This window comes from Budorcas taxicolor, chromosome 13 (assembly GCF_023091745.1).
Source record: "Budorcas taxicolor isolate Tak-1 chromosome 13, Takin1.1, whole genome shotgun sequence".
Taxonomy (NCBI): Eukaryota; Metazoa; Chordata; class Mammalia; order Artiodactyla; family Bovidae; genus Budorcas; species Budorcas taxicolor.
The window spans coordinates 64,783,158-64,804,245 of NC_068922.1; the positions used below are offsets into that span (position 1 = coordinate 64,783,158).

General features: G+C 44.7%; 2 protein-coding genes across 3 annotated transcripts; one reads left to right on the top strand and one right to left on the bottom strand.

The window, feature by feature from the left end:
* Nucleotides 1-381: 381 nt before the first annotated feature.
* On the bottom strand, nt 382-18,728 carry NFS1 (NFS1 cysteine desulfurase). Its single transcript, XM_052650700.1, has 13 exons — nt 18,581-18,728; nt 17,861-17,970; nt 17,053-17,169; nt 16,266-16,349; nt 12,333-12,485; nt 9,256-9,349; nt 7,587-7,721; nt 5,712-5,869; nt 5,004-5,109; nt 4,843-4,924; nt 4,109-4,192; nt 3,424-3,513; nt 382-1,102 (listed from the first exon to the last, which is right to left on the bottom strand). The coding sequence occupies exons 1-13, from the start codon at nt 18,675-18,677 to the stop codon at nt 1,039-1,041; spliced, it is 1,374 nt and encodes a 457-aa protein (XP_052506660.1). The 5' UTR covers nt 18,678-18,728; the 3' UTR covers nt 382-1,038.
* Nucleotides 18,709-20,262, top strand: ROMO1 (reactive oxygen species modulator 1). Of its 2 annotated transcripts, none has more exons than XM_052650701.1 (3): nt 18,709-18,841; nt 19,031-19,161; nt 20,071-20,262. In XM_052650701.1, exons 2-3 carry the CDS (start codon nt 19,031-19,033, stop codon nt 20,177-20,179), a joined length of 240 nt encoding a protein of 79 aa, XP_052506661.1. In that variant the 5' UTR covers nt 18,709-18,841; the 3' UTR covers nt 20,180-20,262. The 2 variants fall into 2 exon arrangements, with proteins under 2 accessions (XP_052506661.1, XP_052506662.1); XM_052650702.1 differs by having other exon boundaries at nt 18,731-18,841; nt 18,933-19,161.
* The last annotated feature ends 826 nt before the right edge of the window (nt 20,263-21,088 follow it).

Here is a 21,088-nt window from a genome sequence, read left to right on the forward strand (position 1 = left end):
TGTCTACTAGAATGAAAGTTCACCGAGAGTACTTTTTGGTATTGTTAACTAGTGTGTCCCAAATACCCAGAATAATGTCAGGCACCTGAGAGGCACCCAAATAATTGCTGACTAAAGAAATAAGCAAGCAGACTCATCTGTCGACATCAAGAAGTAGTCCACCCCACGATTCCCAGGCTTGGAATTCTTGCTGCTGCTGCTCAGTCGCTTCAGTCGTGTCTGACTCTGTGAGACCCCAGAGACGGCAGCCCACAAGGCTCCCCCGACCTGGGATTCTCCAGGCAAGAACCCTGGAGTGGGTTGCCATTTCCTTCTCCAGAAATTCTCCTTGAGCCTCTCATAAAGTTATCGAATAAATACAGGAAGATGATTTTATTCCTCTAATCTGCAAATTAACATTTGTTTTAAAAAAAGAAACATAAATTACTACAAGACTAGGTAGAGTCAGTCATATAGATATTTCTAGCTCCATTAGGTCAAAAGAAAAGAAGGATAAGAACACAGAGGAGACAAGCCTTCTAAGAAACTTGCAGTTCAGTCTATAGACGATATGAAGAGGTAGCCTTTGGAGCCACAAAAAAGATGAAGTCATAGATGTTTATGCTTCTATCTGAAGAAGTCAGTCTCTTTCAGCAGCGGTAAGCAACAACTCAAATGTCCACCTAGGGCATCAGGGTCCCTGAACAAAGAGCGTTTCTGCAGTTCCTCTGGCTCTCTCCACCAAGGATATAGATGTGTCCAGCAGCAACTCATAGCAAATGTCCCTCCTGGTTCAGGATGAGAACATCCACTCACTATAAGACCAGAGAAGGATTCCTGGAAAGAAATGGGGAATGCTCCCCACCAAAGGAGCTAAGGCCGGAGAAAGACCATTTTCTCATGTTGCTGTCTTAGAGGCAGGCCGATGCTGAAGTCAGGTGGCTACACCAGTTCTGGTTTGAACATGGAGCAGCCACTGGGGGTAACGAAATGCCTGGCTGTGCATGAGTTGATGAAGCAGGAGGAGCCAGGCCAGCACAGACTTAGAGGCCCATTCTTCTAGTGTTGGGTCCACTTGATGCTCTTGAGGTCAATGCCATCCTGCACCATCTCCCAGAGAGGGCTGCCAAAGAGAAGAGGTATTTGGATGAGTGAAGGCTTAGGAAGCAGATAGCACTGAGCCCTAACTTGCCTCCATCTGTTCTTGTCTCTCTTCTACCTCCTACCCTGATAACCCCAAAACAAGAGGTTATCAAGTCTTTCTCAGCTGTCTGAGAAAGTCCTTGTCAGCTCTAGCCTCTCCTCAGCTGCCAACATTAATAACTAGGTACCCCAGGCTCAGCTCCAACGAGGCCACTCCAAGAGTGTCAAGTGTGGTTATCACACGTGAGAGGCTATGGACACAGTTTCCCTGGGAGAACCAAGACCCCTGGAACAAGTGTAAGCAGCAAGTTTCAGCCTCTCTACTAACCCCCAACACAAATGGACTTTTCAGCACCTGCTTCTTGGTTTTGCTCTGCTTCTCAGAAACAAAACTTGGCCCTAAATCACCTGGGTATGTATCACCATTATCCAATTCCCACAAGATTCATCTCCCCAGAGGTGACTCTACTTCCAACATCCCCAGCTCCAATTCAAAAGGATCTCTGAGTCTTGGACTTGGGCATCCCATTTCATACAAGAACAGCTGCTGAGAGATCTCTGCTAAACTCTGATCACCTTCAGCTTGAATGCCTTAGATAATGTTCCCAGACCAGATATTACTTCAGTGTGTTACAACCATAGAATTTTGATTTGGAGTTCTCCAGTTAACTTTATGCTACCCAATTTCATTCTATTTTTGGTTTATCTCTCTCCATTACACTATGCATTCCAAGCACACTTTTATTTTATTTTTGGCTGTACCACATGGCATTCTGGGATCTTAATTTCCCAACCAGATATCAAATCTGTGTCCCCTGCAGTGGAAGCACAGAGTGTTAACCACTGGACCGTCAGGGAAGTTCCCCAGCACCTTTCTATTTGATATTTTTGGGCACCCCACTCCAGTACTCTTGCCTGGAAAATCCCATGGGCAGAGGAGCCTGGTAGGCTGCAGTCCATGGGGTCGCTAAGAGTCAGACAGGACTGAGCGACTTCACTTTCACTTTTCACTTTCATGCATTGGAGAAGGAAATGGCAACCCACTCCAGTGTTCTTGCCTGGAGAATCCCAGGGACGGGGGAGCCTGGTGGGCTGCTGTCTATGGGGTCACACAGAGTTGGACACAACTGAAGTGACTTAGCAGTAGCAGTAAGACTCTTTGAAGTTAGCCTTCTCTTTAGGGAAGGTGACTTAATATCACAGGATCACAAAATAAAACTCTGGCTGAGGGCTAATGGGATGAGGTTGAAATTGTTTGCAAGGCATCAGAAGGAATAGGGTGAAGATGCTGAAAACACACGGTTATGAGGAATGTCTCACTTGGCAGCATAGTGAGTAAAAATGCCTCCTGAATGTGCCGAGTGAGAGTACAAGAGAGCCAAGCCAAGGAGGAATCCTGAGCCTAACAAAGCTAAGCAAGCTATAGTTATTTAAGCAATACAACCAGACTCTGTGAAGAAAAATTCAGAGCCCAGAAAGGCCTGGGGAGCTCACAAAGGAAAGCAGTATGTACCTGAACTACCTCACTCTTGCCAACTAGACCAAGAAAATCTTGAAAGTCAAACTGAACCAGAACAGAGTTCTGAAGAATTCCCAAGGCCTTTATGTTCCCATGAACAGAGCTCTATGACTATTAGGAGACCCCTAGTAGCAGCCGGTTGGTAAAGGATCTCTTGACCTTTGTAAGCATCTTTGCGAAGAAAACTCTAAGTAAAAGTTCCTAACCTTTTGAGTATCTGATGAAAACTATGGACTTTCTTCCAAAGAAAATGTGCAACTGTAAAATATTTGGCATACAATTTCAGGGTTATCCTGAAGTTTGGCCATAGAACCCAAATTAAGAATCCCTATCTTATAGAGTTTTCCTAAACTTAGTCTACAAGTCATGAATTCTGCACTGATATGGCTGCAAGACAACGATTAATATTATCAATAAAATGACGGGGAATTCTTTGGGGGTCCAGTGGTTAGGACTCTGTGCTTCCACTGCAGGGGGCACAGGTTCAATTCGGGTCAGGGAACTAAGATCCTGCAAACCTCAAGGCCAAATAAATAAATTAATAAAATAAAATAATGAAAAAAATCTGAATTTACATGGTTCTTTAGTTTTTAAAGACATCTTTTCATTTTCTGACAAGTAGCCAAGAAAATCCACTTTCCTGCCTTAGGACTTCCTCTAAATCCTGAAAGCCAAGGATTTTCAAACTTTGGTTTCCGGAAGGGTGAACACACAGCTTGAGGACAAGAAAGGAGCTAGCACTGCAGTTTCTTCCGAAGAGTCTCTGGAGCAAGAGTGCATACCTCATTTCTCGAAGACGCTTCACATGGTGAATGCACTTCTCCACTGTGTAGTCCACTTCCTCCTCTGTAGTAAAACGGCCAATGCCAAACCTGAAAAAGACACAGAGGAGAACTCTGCATCGGACCTGTGGCACCAGGGTAAATTCATTCAGCAAATACCCAGTGAGGCTCTACTCCACAAAAGACATGGAGAGACACAGTCCATTCCCTGGAGGACAGTTTCTCCAGACATGGTCTGTGGGTCACCTGAGAATCATCCAAGAAGAAGTTTCCTATTTCTCCAAACCTAGCAAATCAGAATCTCTGAGTGCAGCACTCAGACCTCTTCATCATTCACAAACTTCCCAGGTGACAGTCAGTGAAGTCTGAGAACCACTGCTCGAGAGACTCGTGAAGAATGAAGAAGGGATAAGAAAAATTAGATTGGGTACTTCCCTAGATTGGTCCAGCAGCGAAGACTGCACTCCCAATGCAGGGGGCTTGGGCTCTATCCCTGGTCAGGGAACTAGATCCCACATGCCATAATTAAGATCCTGCATTCCACAGCTGAGACCCTGAGCATCCAAATAAAAAATAAGTACTTTTTTGTTTTTTTAAAAAAAACTAGACTGAGGAAGACTCTAACAGGAGATGAATAATACAAAAGTGCACACCTTTCATAAATGCTGCAGCTCAGTTGACTAACCTGATAGAAGAGTGAGCTAAATCCTCATCAGTGCCAATTGCTCGCAGGACGTAAGAGGGCTCCAGGGATGCAGAGGTGCAGGCACTGAGGAGAAAGACAGAGCTTTGCTCAGTTCAGCATCCAATCTGCTTCTGGCCACAAACCCCCAGTCTTGTTCCTACCCCCAGAGCCCTGAAGTCATATCACGACAAAAGAGACATTCTCATTTGACAGAGCTAAAGAGACAGATGCTGCTTGCACCTTCTAGTATGTGGATCGAGCTCCTCTGGCCCCTGTGGAGGATATCTTCCATGAGCAAGGACACAGCCAAAGCGTGACGGAGTGTGATACCACATGAGCTGAGTGTAACAAGAAGTGGCAGAGAGCCATGGGATCACTTCCCTACAACCAAATGCATCATCTGTAGCAGCCTAGACCACAGCTAAACACTTGGTATCTTCTGGAACATTGTTGAATTCTAGAGGGCTATAACAGAACTACTAGAATAACATTAGAACAGATACAGGCATCTCCTGGGACCACAAAAGGCACAAAACTCTATCACAGGAAGCCCTCCAAAGGTGGCAAACTAGCCTGTGCCCAACTGGCTAAAAATAGGTGCTTACAAAATGACTTTTATTCTCAACCAAAAGCTCCTGTGCGTGTCATCTCCACAACGGGAAACTTATTAACCCGACACTTAAAGCCAGACTAACTGGTCCTGCCACAGACCCTGCCTATCCAGTCCAACTCACCTCCCTGAGGATAAGGCAACATCCTTAAGTGCCATCAACAGACTCTCCCCTTCCACATACGCAAAGGAGAGGTTGATACAGCCTGAAAGAGAGAATTACTGTGAGAGGAGGCTCAGAGTCTCGGGCTCTTCCAGGCGGGGACAGAATGGGCATGACCATACCTGGGTAATGGTGCTCAGGATCCCCATTCATCACCACATCTGGAAGGCTCTTCATTATCTTCTGTATCAGTCGTTCAGCTAACTTTGAGATTCGCTTGTGGTCATACTGAGGAGCAGGCAAGGGAGGACTAAGCATAGTGACCATTAACAGCTCAGAGACATAAAGGACGAGGAACCCTACCCTGGGCCCAGAAGTGACTGTACATTTAACCACCTATGGTCTTGTGTTACTCATGGAGACCAGTGTATCCACAGCACTGAGCACAGAGGTGCTCAAATAGTGGACACATGGTTCCAGTAAAGGGGCTGGAATTTGGAGCCCATAAGACCTCCCTCAGGGCTTCCCAGGTGGCCCAGCGGTAAAGAATCTGCCTACAATGCAGGAGATGCGGGTTTGATCCTGGGTCAGGAAGATCCCCTAGAGAAGGAAATGGCAAGCCACTCCAGTATGCCTGCCTGGGAAATCCCATGGACAAGGAACCTGATGGGCTACAGTTCAAGGGATCACAAAGGGTCGGACACGACTGAGTGACTAAACAACAACGACGACACCTCCCTCAGAACGGGATGCCAGCAGCACCCGGAGAAAGACGGTTTTTGTAAACCACCTCTTCTGGCAAAGATCTGACCCAGTCATGCCAAGAAGCTGCTAAACAGGAGACCCAGCACAGGGGAAGAGTTTGTGGGAGGGAACTGCTTTCCCCATACCTCCATCTCTTGCTGTGCCACCTCACACGCAGCCCCCAGCCCCACCACCAAGGGTGTGGGTACTGTCCCAGACCGCATACCCCGCTCCTGCCCCCCTCCACTCTGCAGGGCCTCCACACGCACACGGGGCCGCCGGCGAATGTAGATGGCACCAACCCCTGGGAAACAAAGTTCATTACAAAAAAAGAGAAAAAGGAAAAGTCAGATGAAACAAAATATCACTTTCCAAAGGGGTCAAAAAATTCTTTCAACTCTTCTGTAAGTTCCAAAATTTTCAAAATAAAAAATGTTGGGGCGGGGGGACACTAATGCAGGATGTACCAAACTGCATTTATTAAGACATATTCTATTTCCCCATTAAAATAAAATCATATTCAAGTATCTGACACTATCTGAATCTCTGCAGTTCCCAAGTTCAGAGAGTAAGGGCTCAGACACTACATTTGGAGAGTGAGGGCTACCATGTCATCTAAATCTATTTAGATTCTGAGTTCAAAAAGCAAGAGTTTGGATAGTGAGGGATACCTGCATACATTTAAGTGCTGAACAGAGCTTCTGCTCAATATGAGTTAATTAGTTTTATCAAAACAGATTTATCTACAATAAAAGCCAATAAGCCAATTTTAGTTCAAGATAGAATAACTGTTGGGAGAAGGAAATGGCAACCCACTCCAGTGTTCTTGCCTGGAGAATCCCAGGGACGGGGGAGCCTGGTGGGCTGCCGTCTATGGGGTCACACAGAGTCAGACACGACTGAAGCGACTTAGCAGCAGCAGCAGCAGAATGACTGTTGAGCTTTTAAAAACAATTAACCTAAAAACACACTCTTTACAACCTCTGGAAGCACAACCTCCGGGATCTAATGTCTGATTATCTGAGGTGGAACTGATGTAATAATAACAGAAACAAAGTGCACATTAAATGTAATGCACTTGGATCCTAAAACCATCCTACCCCCATCCCTGGTCCATGGAAAAATTGTCTTCCATGAAACTGGTCCCTGCTGCCAAAAAGGCTGGGGACTGCTGCTTTAGAAGAAGCCATCTTATATACTTTCAGGAACTATCACACCTTTTCCAACATGGTGTCCATCCGGATGACACACCCTGCAGACACAGAAAGCATACTGGCATAACCAACCACCCCAGGCCCTCACCCACGAAAGAGAGGAAAAGTTGTTCATTTTGGATGGCTACCTCCGTAAAACAGAGGACAACAGTCTCTTCCCAAAGGCTGGCATGCAAAGGCAGAATTCCAGCTGGAAAATATTCCTATGACAATAGGACCATAGGACACAGACAAGCACCTTGAGAGATTAACAGGAGCAAAGACTAGTAAAGCTAGGAACAAACACCAAAACACATAAAAGCCCATACAATCTTCCCCTAAGGCTAAAGCAAAACATGAGGGAATAAAGGACTCAAAGAATATTGATCTGAGACTTCCCTGGAGGTCCAGTGGTTAGGACCCCAGGCTTCCACTTCAGGGGCCATGGGTTCAATCCCTGGTCAGGGAACTATAATCCCACATGCCACACAGTCAAAAAAAAAAAAAAAGAATATTGGTCTGCAAATCATAGTTGACAAGATAACTGGACTTATCAAGCTAATTTGATATGACAAAACCTTTGTTCCTCAACCAAATTAACATCTACATGAAAGGATTTTCTAAAGAGACCAGTGAACGATGGACTGCTTATAGTAACTGCTAGAATCTGCAAATAGGCAAGTGTTCCTGGCTATTATTAAATGACACCTGCATTCTGCAGAGCACTCTTCCTCTGAGAGCAATGACAGTCCCAAATGAATCCCAGGAACACCTGTCAAAGGGTTGTTGGGTGGTGCCGAGAGGAGGAAACCTAGGAGGGGCTAGTACCTTTGGGACCATAGATTTTGTGGCCACTGATGCTCATGAGATCAATTTTCATGTCATTGACGTCAAGTGGGATTTTTCCAACAGCCTGGGCTGCATCGGTATGGAAATACACCTTTCTGGAACTGCAAATCTGCCCTGAGAAAACAACAGAGGGGAAGAACCAGAGCACAATGTTAGGAAGTAAACTGGCAGTGGTCCTATAATATACTATGAGTTCTGAGGCAAAATTACATCTGGTATTGGCCCTAGCCACATAGTAAATCACTTCTCTCTCTCTTTCTCTCTCTATCTCTGTCTCTCTCTCATTCTCAGCTCTAGTGTCCTTGACTAGAATAAATAAGGGCAAGTGCACACATCCATTCTCTATGCCTGCATCTCTACTTCTAGCCTGGAAATAGGTTCCTCTGTACCATTTTCCTAGATTCCACATAATGTGCATTAATTAAGAGATTAGGATTCACACATATACACTACCATCTGTAAAACAGATAGCTAGTGAGAACCAGTGTAAAGTACAAGAAGCTCAGCTTGTTGCTCTGTGATGACCTAGATGGGTGGGATGGTTGGGGGGGAGGGGCGTGGAAGGGAGGTCCCAGAAAGAGGGGATCATATGTAAACATACAACTCATTCACTTCATTGTACAGCAGAAACTAACACAACATTGTAAAGCGATTATAGTCCAACTTATATAAATAATAAAATAAATAAAAGTTATGGTGGTCAAAAAAAAGCACAAAGCATCAAATCAAAACACACCCGATATTCTGATTCATAAGACTCTTCCTACCTCATTAACAATGGCCTTTCAATATATCAGATTAACTTTCAGATCCTTATTGATTTAAAAGAAGCAAAAATTAATAGATCTATTTGCTAATGTACCTAAGAAGTTACAGGGTGTGTGTCTCTGGCTCCAAATGAGCACAGTAAACGGATATTCTAAAACGAAAAAGTTAAAAGAGGAAGAGAAAAACAGGTGGAAGTTTTTTGTTTTGCTTTCTGCACCAACTGCAATAAGATGAAAAGGACAGCAGTGCAGTGCAATGCATGTGTGCTCAGTCATGTCCAACTCTCTTATGACCACATGGACTGTAGCCCCCCAGGCATCTCTGTCCATGGGATTTTCCCGGCAAGAATACTGCCATGAGTTGCCATTTCTTCCTCCAGGGGATCTTCTCAACCCAGGGGTCGAACCCAAGGTTCTTGCGTCTCTTGAACTGGCAGACAGATTCTTTACCACTGAACCATCTGGAAAGCTCAAGTGGTATTAGACCTGGGTTCAAATACCAGCTGTGCCATTTACAATATGTCCTTGAACAAGGAACTGAAGCCCTCTTTCCCTTGGTTTCCTTACTGCATTCTGTATAGTGTTTCAGCTCCTAGTCCAGTCCTGCTCCTCAGATGGATCCCAGTTGGGGGCAAGCATCAGGGTCCACCCATAGAAAGAAAGTGAAGTCGCTCAGTTGTGTCCGACTCTTTGTGACCCCATGGACTGTAGCCTACCAGGCTCCTCCATCCATGGGATTTTCCAGGCAAGAATGCTGGAGTGGATTGCCATTTCCTTCTCCAAGGGATCTTCCCAACCCAGGAATCAAACCCAGGTCTCCCACGTTGCAGGCAGACGCTTTACTGTCTGAGCCACCAGGGAAGCCCACCCATGATACTTACCTATTTCCTTAATGGGCTGCTTGACTCCAATTTCATTGTTCACAGTCATGACTGAGACCAGGCTGGTATCTGGCTGGATGGCAGCCTCTAGTTCCTAAGAATATCAGGAGTAAAAAGACCATATAGTATGAACAGAGTCCTCTCTAACTCAGAATGTAAGCAAGCTTAGTTGTGAAAAGGGGCCTTTCACTACACACCTACAAGAGTGGGTAAAATTAAAATAGCAATGACACAAAATGCTGGCTAGGATGCAAAGAAACTGAATCACTCCTACACTATTGACGGGAATATAAAATGGTACAACCACACTGGAAAACAGTTTGGCAGCTTTGGTTTCTTATAAAACTGAATATGAAATTACCATACGACCCAGTAACTGCACTCTTGGGCATTAACTCAGGGAAATGTAAGCTTAAATTCACATAAGAAACCCATTAATGATCATGATTGCTTTATTCTTAATAGCCAAAATCTAAAACAACCCAGAGGTCCTTCAATAGGGAAATGGTTAAAGAAACTGTGGTACTTCCATTATGTGGAATACTACTCGGCAACAAAAAGGAACAGATACAGAGACAGGCAACAACTTAAATAATCTGCCTAAGACCTGTCTATGGGGTCACACAGAGTCAGACACGACTGAAGCAACTTAGCAGCAGCAGCAGCAGCAGCAGCAAGACTTATGCTAAGTGAAAACAGCCAATCCCAAAAGGTTACATACTATATTCCTAACATTTCATTTACATAACATTACTGAAATGACAAAATTAAAGAAATGGTGATCAAATTAGTGGTTTTAAAAGAATACCATGGGACATCCCTGGTAGTTCAGTGGTTAAGAATCCAACGCAGGGGACACTGGTTCAATCCCTGGTCCAGGAGGATCACACATGCCATGGAGCAACTAACCCATGCACCACAACTACTGAGTCTGTTCTCTGGAGTCCTCGAGCCACAAATATTGAGCCCACATGTCTCAACTACGGAAGCCCGCACAGCACGGAGGCTGTGCTCTGCAACAGGGAAGCCGCTGCCACGAGATGACTATGCAGCGCAGCTAGAGTAGCCCCTGCTCACTACTAGAGAAAGCCTCCAGGCAGCAATGAAGCCCCAGCGCCGCCAAAACCAAACACATATTTAGGAAAAAAATACAGAAAGCATCACTGTGGTGATAGTTACGTAAACCTACACATGTGATGAAACTAGAATGCACAGAACTAAACACACACACACACAAGTGAGTACACGTAAAACCAGGGAAATCAGAACAAGACCAGTAGATTGTATCAACATCAATATCCTGGTTGTAATATTATACTATACTTTTGCTAGATGTTATCATTAAGGGAAATGAATAAAGGATACATGAAATCTGTCTGTATTACTTCTGACAACTACATGAGAATCTATAATTTAAAAATTAAAAACTTCATAAAAAAAAAAAAGAGAGGGAGCCTTTCCTACATAAGGTTGTCAGAGTAAGCAGCAAAGAACAAAATAAGCAATAAAAAACAAGGTTACTATTAACACTGACATAGGGACCACATCTGATGAAAACATTTATCCCAAAGAAACTAGTAATCAACCTCCCAATATCTATGATGCTTTCCCTGACACCGGTCTAATGGAAGTTCTCAACGTTTCATTTCTCTCAGCTTCTTCTTTCCTTCCTTTATAGTATATATCCCAATTTATAATTATTTATACATTTGTTTACATGTTAACTGTCCTTTCACTACAATATAAGCTCCTTTGTTCATCCCTTTATCCTCAGTGCCTGGCACTATGACACAATAAATAGTACAGAGTGAAAGAAAGACATTATGTTAAGTATTATGAGAAATGAAAATACAGGAAACATGCACTCCTCAAGTTCAAGAAGCTAAGCCTAGTGGAAAAATAGGCATAGGCATACAACAGAGCAAAGAAGTAAAAAGCCATTAAATAAAATAAAGGGAATGGCTCAATCCCTGATCAGGGAACTGAGAACCTACATGCCTCAGGATGCAGCAAAAAAAAAAAAAAAAACAAACCTGGACTTTCCAAGCAGTCCAATGATTAAAGAATTCCAATGCACGGGCTGTGGGTTTGATCCCTGGTTAAGGAACTAAGATCCTACATGCTACAGGGTGCAGCCAAAATTTTTAAAATAATAAAAATAAGCAAAAACTGTATAAAATAAGCTATAAGGATATATTGTACAACACAGGGAATATAGCCGATATTTTGCAATAACTATAAATGGAATATACCTTTTGAAAATTGTGAGTCAGACTTCCCTGGCACAGTGGATATGAATCTGCCCGCCAATGCAGGTGATAAGGATTCTAGAAGGAAATGGCAACCCACTCCAGTACTACTGCCTGGAAAATCCCATGGACAGAGGAGCCTGGTGGGCTACAGTCCATGGGGTCGCAAAGAGTCGGACACAACTGAGCGACTTCACTTTCCTGGTCCAGGAAGATCCCACGTGCTTCAGGGCAACTAAGCTGTGCACCACAACTTCTAAGCCCACATTCTAGAGCCTTTGAGCCGCAGCTACTGAGCCCATGTGCCGCAACTATTGAGTCCATGTGCCTAGAGCCCATCGTCCACAACAAAAGAAGCCACCACAATGAGAAGCCTGTGCACCACAACTACAGGGAACCCACACAAGGCAACAAAGACCCAGCGCAACCAAAAATTAATAAATCAATAAATAAAATTTTTTTAAAATATATATGGGTCCCAAAGGGAAATATTCTTCACAAAACTACACCAACCCTTTTGAAGGATGAGAAACATCAGTGAAGGGTGAAGGAGGCCAAAGCTTTCCCATGGTGAGTGTTAGTCTCTGGCATCCTGCATACATGGTCAGTGGCTCTCACATAGACCAGGAAGCACCAACTAAGCTGAGAAATCCTCCAGACAAAAGGAAGATGGTGCACACTCAAGAGGAACATACTCTGAGTCCCACTGAGAGACCTATTTCTCTAAAGCCCTCCCTCACCATTACATCTAGTCTTTCAAGCTCCAGCTGAGGCTAAAGAGACAGTTTCATAGATTGAAGCCAGGCTCCCCCTATCATGCCCTCTTACCTTCAGGTCAATGATCCCACTCTTCTTCACTGGGAGGTAGGTGACTTTAAAGCCCTCAGCTTCCAGTGAACGGCAGGAGTCCAAGACACATTTGTGTTCTGTCTGCGTGGTGATCAAGTGCTTTTTCCGGGACCTATAGAACCTGGCCACTCCCTAGAAGTTGGTGGTGGTGGAAAAAAGAAGAATATACTCAGAGAGACAGCAGTGACTTCCATCCTAGTTGCAAGGAGTAAGTGGATAAGGGCGGTATGGTCCAACATCAATTCTCTGGCAACTGTGTGTCTTACAATTCAACTTAATTCTGACACTAACTATCCCAATTAGTGAAAATCCCACAGGTTAAGTGCCTCAGTCTCACAGGACTGCCTCCGCTTCAGATGCCAGCTGTGAGGCCTAGCTGTCACAAGCCCCCCTTCCATATTTCCCCAGATGGCTACAAATAAAAGACTTCCCACAGCCCCCTTGTGGTTGTTGTTTAATCACTAAGTCAAGTCTGACTCTACTTTGACACCATGAACTGCAAAACTCCAGGCTTTCCTGTCCTTCACTATCTCAGGGAGTTTGTTCAAACTCATGTCCACTGAATTGGTGATGCATAGCCCAATCCCCTGTGATTCACAGAATTCACTGAAAACACTACACTTACTATCATAGCTTTATTACAGAAGATAAAACCCATGAATGGCCAAATGGAAGAGCTGCACAGGATGAGGTCTGAGGCAGGAAAGAGCACAGAGTGTCAAGCATGCCACCTGCCAGCACATCCGCGTGTTAGCTAACCTGGAAGCTCCTCTGACTCTTGTTTCCCAGTTTTGTTTTGTTTTTTAATAATTATTTTTATTTATTTATTTGGCTGTACTGGGTCTTGGTTGTGGCATGTGGGACCTAGTCCGCTGACCAGGGATCGAACTCGGGCCCCCTGTGTTGGGAGCATGGAGTCCCAGCCACTGGACCACCAGGGAATTCCCCCTTGTTTTCCAGTTTTTACAGGGGTTTCATAACACAGGCGTGACCAATTAAATCACTGGCGATATGACTCGACTCAATCTCCAACCCCCTTTCCCCCCCAGATCAAAGTTACAACCCTCTAATCACATTTTCTTGGTCCTTCTGGAGTGACCAGCCTGCATCTTAAAACGATCTAAGGGCCCACCAAGAGTCACTTCATCACCAGAAACACATTATGGTCCAAGGGGGCTTATTATGAATAACAAAGACATTCCTAGTATTCAGGAAACTACAAGGGTTTTTGAAGCCCTGTGCTAGGAACAGAGAACAAAGACCAAATACATTTTTTTATTATATCATAGATGGAAAATGGAAAACATTCCTATCCTCATATCTCAGGAAAAGTGTTTCTCATTTATTTCTTTTTTTTTAATTGGAGGACAACTGTTTTACAATGTTGTATTAGTAATAGTTTCTGCTGTACCACAAATGAATCAGCAGGGAATTGGTGGCTCAGTGATAAAGAATACGCCTGCCAGTGTAAGAGAAGTGGGTTTGATCCCTGGGTCAAGAAGATCCCTTGTAGAAGGAAATGGCAACCCACTCCAGTATCTTGTCTGGAAAATCCCATGGACACAGGAGTGTGGCAGACTACAGTCCATGGGGTTGCAAAGAGTCAGACACAATTTACAGACTAAACAACAACATTCATATATTCCCTCTCTCTAGAGGCTCCCTCCCACTCCACCCCCATCCTACCCCTCTAGGTCACAGAGCAGGAAGCTGAGCTCCCCATGCTCTAATAGTAGCTTCCAAGTAGCTATCTATTTTACACATGGTAGGGTATATATGTTTTATTTCTATCTAAACAACAAAACATACAAATATGGTGATACTGATACCCAAAGCTGGCAACGTAGAAGTGAAACTCATACACTCATTCCTTGCTGATGGCAGTACTTACACTACAAACTCTTCAGAGAATTATTTATAAAGGTGTCTTAAAAGCTGTATTAACAGAATTCTGCAAAGCAACTATCCTTCAATTAAAAAAAAATAAATTTTTTTAAAAAGCTGTATTAGCACTCTTTACTGTGACTCCTCTTTTGGGAATTTAGGGAAATATTTCAAAGCATAGATAATGCTACAGAGACAAAATATGCTTTCATTGTATTCACAATCCTTAAAAAAATGGAGAGATTAAACACATTCAACAATAGAGGAATAAACAGTAAACTGCAATACAACTCCATGAAAAATAATGTAGGTATATTAAAAATTATGGAGTTTGAAATGGAAAAATATAGCATATGTTATTAATGGCTATGGAAGAATAAATGTGGATGCTACAAAATGTGAAACTATTAAAAGCAAATGCATATGTGTGTACAATTTGTTTTCTGGAACAATACTAAACAGACTTGAGGTCTGTTTGCTAGGGAGGAGGAAATGGAAGATCTACACTTGAGTTTAAACCTTTCCATATAATAAGAACCTACTGTATAGCTCAGGGAACTCTATTCAGTACTCTGCGGTGACCTAAATTGGAAGGAAATCCAGAAAAGAGGGAATATATGTGTACTTATAGCTGATTCACTTCACTAACACAACATTGTAAAGCAACTATACTCTGGTAAAAATTAATAAATAAATCTTTCCATAGGGTTAAAAAAAATTTCACTGCATATGCATGAATTCCTTAAAAAAATTAAATAAAATGTGCAAACCCACCCCTCCCAGGAGACTACGTTAAAAGCAGAATATGAAACTAATTAGGCCAAAATTATGACTACATAAAAATGTTCTTGGGGACAAAGAACATAAAAATGAAAACATTTAAAAGTTCCCTCCCTCTCCTCCTATCTCAGTTACCCAGAATGTTGAATCCTCTGCCAGCAGACAGATATTTACTCTACCCATCCAGGAGTCTAAGGGGAAAACGGTCAAAACCACTCTTAGCAATCCTTGACCTTGAGGTCTGGGAATCTGTGGAAACTTTCAAAGCAAATATTTTCAAAGTTTTGAAAATGCTCCCCATTCCAGAAACCATCCTCATCTTTGAAGAGAGCACACGCACGGCTCTGTGGTCTCTGCAGTCCCAAGGAAGGACACTTTCCTGTTAACAGGATCTGGCGAGTGCTGATGACTCTGGAACCTGGCCCAGGCCTAGGTCTCCTACACTTAGTCCAAAGTCAGAAAAAACAATACTGGCAACACAGGTGAGAGACCACGATGAGAGGGAATAGAGCCAGCGCTGAACCTACAGCAGCCCACAATTTATCAGCCCCTTGGTATTTACACAAGTGACCCTGGTAACCAGGCCCCAGTTAGGCATGACTATGTTCTATGAAACACTGACATGATTACTGAGAGTGGAATTTTACTTTCGTTAGCATCAAAGACGTCCCAAGGACAGAGTGACTAATCCCAAAACAGGTGATTAAGTAAATGTCTGCAGACAGCACCACAGCAACCGAGACTTAAAAAACAGGGACATCTAAAGAAACAGGAAGAACTTGCTGCAAACAGATCTCACTGGAGAGAAAAGGAAGGCTGAGAAAAAGGCATCCCTGAAATCATAGATATAAGGGTGAACTTGGTAACAAGAAGCAGAGAAATCTATTCAATTACGAGTGTATTCTGGACTTCATTGTGAATAGATCTAAAGGATGGGGGAAAGGATTGAGTCACCATTTATCCTCTGAAGTAGCTGTCATCCCAAACACCACGTGGTTGATGACCTAAGAGCCACCTCCTTTCCTATCCAACTACATGACTGAATTCAGTTCACCAGGAGCAAACTTTAGATACAGTCAACTACACAGGGCTGAAGGAAGCAACAAATTAGAAAAAGGGTGCTGTGTCTGTGTCTTTTTTCATGATATGATAAAAGTGGGTGACTGGGAAAGACACATGAGCCTAATTGATGGCAGGAAACCATCTCCCAGGTCAGGAAAGCCCAGATATGCCTTCTGGTTCTCTTACCTTAATTGCTATGTTGTTGGATTCAGTAGCACCGCTAGTGAAAATGATCTCACGAGGATCAGCCCCAATCAGAGATGCTACTTGCTGCAAGTCAAGACGAGAAGTAGAAATAAGGAGCATCAGTTTCCTCAGCAGGAATGGGGCTGTGGTGACAACTAAGACAGCAGTCTGGAGGAAGAAGAGCTCCACCGCAATCTGTCAACTGCTCAAGAAGCAGTTCTGTACCCACTAGGATCAGACAAAGGTATATATTCAACTACATCCCAGATCCAATTAATAACAACTTTGGTGTTTTTGAAAAAGCACTTACTGAGTTCTTAGTATGCACAGGCATCATGTCAACAAACATATCACTAGTATTGTCTGATTTAATCCACCCCAAAACCTTAAGGAGTAGGAACTACCACGATCTCCATTTTCTTTTGGACATGCCACACAGCTTGCTGGATCTTAGTTCCCCGAACAGAGATCAAATCCAGACCCCCAGGAGTGAAAGCCCGGAATTCTAACTGCTGAACTCTCCTCAACCTCCATTTTCAATGTGAGGAAACTGAAGCTTCGAGAAGTCACATAAAAAGATAACAAAGGTCAGTTAGCCAGGAAATGTGGAAACTAATCGAATGCCTTCAGAGTGACTCCAAATGCCTGTTCTTTGAATCGCTTGCTGAGAGAGCCCCAAACCATTTCCACCTTCACCCACAGCTACTCAAAAAAAAAAAAAAAAAATGCCACCCACAGGTCACTGAAACCTCTGACATCAGAACTTCCTAGTGTCCTCTGTACTAACCTGGCGAGCACATTCCATGGCAGCCTCACTCTCCCAGCCATAAGCATGTGTCCGGGAGTGTGGGTTTCCATAGTAGTTGACTAGGTAAGGGAGCATGGCATCAAGCACCCGAGGGTCCTGGACAAAACAGAACAGACCAGTCTCCTTGAGCCCATAGTTAACCCGGGCCCCACTCCATCCCCTGACCTACCCAACCTGCCTCAACACACCCCCAATCCTTCAGACCCTGCCTAGATTAGGGCTCAAATATTCTTCCATTCCCCCAGGTTCTAACCAAATATTAGCTTAATACACTCTCCTCCCAATCCATCTTAAAACAGATTATTCTACCATCTCCTCAGATAATCTACAAACACTGCTTTTTCCTTACAGTTGTGTCTGTAGGTGTTTTCACTGCCAAGCAATGTGATATCTAGGAGAGGATGTTGATGAAAACGTGCATTAATATTCCAGTGCTCATCATGCTCCAGGCACTATTCTAAGGGCAGCTTTATTATCTTTTAACCTATTTAATTCTTGCCCAAATGCATATAGTAAGCAGTGGTCCAGTAATTCCAGAGCCTATGCTTTTAACTACTAGGAAAGTGCCAGCAATAAGGTGATTTGACCAAGATCAATAGCTAGTAAGCAGTAAAGACACTTCTAGTGGACTACAATGTAAGCCTCCAGTCTCCTGGCTCATTGCTCTCCCAGCACACACTTCTCAATGGTTCTCACTTCTACAGGGATTCAGCCATTTATGTGCATTGCCACTTCTACAGTATAACTCCACTAAACAGCTCAGGGAAAGCTGCCCCTCCATCCTTACCAGAGGAGTTGTAGCTTGCACATCCATGTACAGAGGTCGCAGCACTGACTCCGCCTCCAGAGCAGTGGCTGCATCAGAGGCAACAGCAGACTGGGGAGTAAGGTCTATACCTGACAAAAAATGGAACGGAGGGGCCAGGTGAGAGAGGATCCAACTCTGCACACAGGGCATCCCAAACAACAGAATTTAAAGGCTGGACGGAGGTGACATAAGTTTAAGCGATGCTGAGCGAATCTCAACGCGCAAGGAAACAGAACATCGGAAAAGTTGAGCAAACTGTAAAAAAGAGGTAAGGGAGAGAGACAGGGTTCTTAGGGTAGGGTGTTGAGACAACATTCAAATTGCGTCGTTGGAGTGAGGAAATCTCCGAAAGGGCAAAGCCCCTGAGAAGGAACGTGGAGACGGTAGGTAAGATCTCCTTCAAAGGTTACTGGCTGGACCACTAGCATCTCTACAATTGGGTCAGGAGAGCTCCGATGGCCGAATTTTAGGGCTCTGAGGGCCTGCGGTGCAGGATGTGAAGTGCGGGAGCGGGGATGCGGCGAAGTCAACGGTTCAGAGCGCCGGTATGAGAAAATCTGAGGGGTCCAGTCAAGAGGAAGTGTCAGAGGGTCTGGGTAGCGGAAGAGGGAGGCTCCTGAATATGCAGGTAAGTCGCCTAGCCCAGGAGAAAGTTCCGCGCCTCTAGGGAGGTGGCAGCGAGGAGGGCCCCAAGCGTACCGCGCAGGCGCAGCCCCCGAGTGGGTGGCTTGGCCCTCGGCCCCGGAGCCGCGGGGGCGGCCGTGGCCACCCGCCTCCAAGCGGTTCGCAGCAGCATGGTCCCGGTGGCAGGAGCCCCCCGCCCGAAGCGGCTACAGTCCTCAGCTACAGGATCCCGGAAGTACTACTCCGCGCCCCGGAAACGCTTCCTCGGATCTCGAGTGCGCTCCAGCTCGCGTTCCGTGTAAGACGTAGATCTGAGCGACCGAAGCCACGAGCGAGGTGAGGAGGGGGCACCGTGGCGCGGGGACTCGAACGCACAGTGGGTGATGGAGTCGGGCTACACCCTTCTTTTCTTTCTCGGATTTCCCAGAACCCCTGGGCCGGTTCCCTATCTCACCTCCTCTGGCCCCTGCTGGAGTCTCGGGCTGGCGGCTAGGCCCACACTTCCCTAACCTTCGAACCCCGCAGATGCCGGTGGCCGTGGGTCCCTATGGACAGTCCCAGCCAAGCTGCTTCGACCGCGTGAAGATGGGCTTCGTGATGGGTTGCGCCGTGGGCATGGCGGCGGGGGCGCTCTTCGGCACCTTTTCCTGTCTCAGGTGAGGGGCGCGGGCGGTCATCTCTGGGGACTACCTGATTTTCCCACCCCACAGCTCTCGGCCTACAGCCCGAAGAGAGCTTACTACTTTCCAATTCTGTCGCTTCCCTGTAACGAACGAGACTGTTTTCCTAATCACGTTCAGTCTGGGAGGACAGATGATAATCTAAATGGTTGAGAATAGGGTTGGAGCCTGGGTTTCAAGCAGAAATGAGGTCAGTAAACCTCTACATCATGTACAATTCTAAGCTCAAATCAGACCACACTTAACAGAGAACCTGGCACATATTAAGTGCTCAATTAATGGCTGTTCTGTTTTACTCCTGTTAGGCGCATGGCGAAACAAACTTGATTAATTTCACTGCGCTGGGAACAGGATGTAGAAATTAAGCAGATAAACTCTACACTCTATAGTTTTTACACATAAAAGACGCTGTTGTTCCTGGTAAATTATCGTTTACTGAGCGTTTAGTGTGTCACAGTGCTGAATGCCCTGTTATCACAACACTGCTGTGAATGTTAAGAGCCTCATTGTACACTTGACACAGCCTGTAAATTGCACTTAGTTCTTGAACCCAGGTCTGACCCCCCAATCATTGTTTTAACACTAGGAGACCATCTAAAAAATGTTGTATTGGATCATGTATACCCTGGAGGCAAAACCAGCACCCAAAAATGATTTCCCTGTTTCTGTACTTTATACTGCTTCTGTTGCCTCCCAGAAACTCGTCAGTTGCCTAGAGATCCTAATGGATCCTTTTCCTTAGCATTACTCACTCCATGTGGCAAGAGATAATAATGTCCTGCCAGACTTCAGCAGTGCCTGATTATAAATTTGAAAGGGGCAGTTAATGCTCCTCCCTGTATTGTTGTTCCCAAGTGGCCCCATCTTGGTTTCCTCCTCCCTCAGGATCGGAATGCGGGGTCGGGAGCTGATGGGCGGCATTGGAAAAACCATGATGCAGAGTGGCGGCACCTTTGGCACATTCATGGCCATCGGGATGGGCATCCGATGCTAATCAGGACAGTGGTTGCCCACAACATCCACCCCCTCCCATCAGTTCCATCCCATGTGTACTATAATAAAGCAAGTCTTTGAGTATTCCGAGTCTCTGTTTAGAAGCATTTTTTCCTCTCACAGCCTATTGCCCAGCTTGCTTAAAGATCTTCCGAGGTGGGCTGAGGTTTGGTTTCTTGTTTCACAAGAGCTTTCTCTGTTAATCCAAACTTGGAGTGATTTATCATGCGTGAAGACTGTTCATAGCTTCTTGGAAATCCTTATTATTCAGCCCTTTAAGGTTGATGCTATTAGTTTCTCACCTTTAAAATGTTAAATCTACATTTCCTCAAGGTCACACTACATTAACCAGCCTTATTTCCAGTGCTATTACCTTGTATACCCAAATATTGTCTTCAGATGATTTGATCAGAAAAAGAACAAATTCAAACCACTTTTGTAGCCTTGCAACTTCAGATGGCACTAGCAGTCAAGAATCCACCTGCTAATGCAGGAGGCCGGGTTCCGTCCCTGGGTTGGGAATAGCCTCTGGAGGAGGGCCTAGCAACCCACTACCCTACTCTTGCCTGGAGAATCCCATGGACAGAGGCATGAGTTTGCAGCCAGCCACGACTTAAGCAACTTGGCACGTAGCTCACACAGCTTCATCTCAGATGATTTTCTAACCAATCATCAATGAGGATGAAACTTATCAGCTGACTCTCCTTCCGTTTAACTGGTTAAGGTAGTTTCTCCATTATCAGAAGTGCTCCTCACCTGTACAGGCAACATATTCCTTGATACTAAGTTGCCCCTCAAGAATTTGTTATTAAGAAAATGGTGGGACTACCCTGGTTGTGTGGTTAAGACTCCACACTCCCAGTGCTCAGGGCATGGGCTCAATCCCTCCCTGGTCCAGGACTAAGATGCC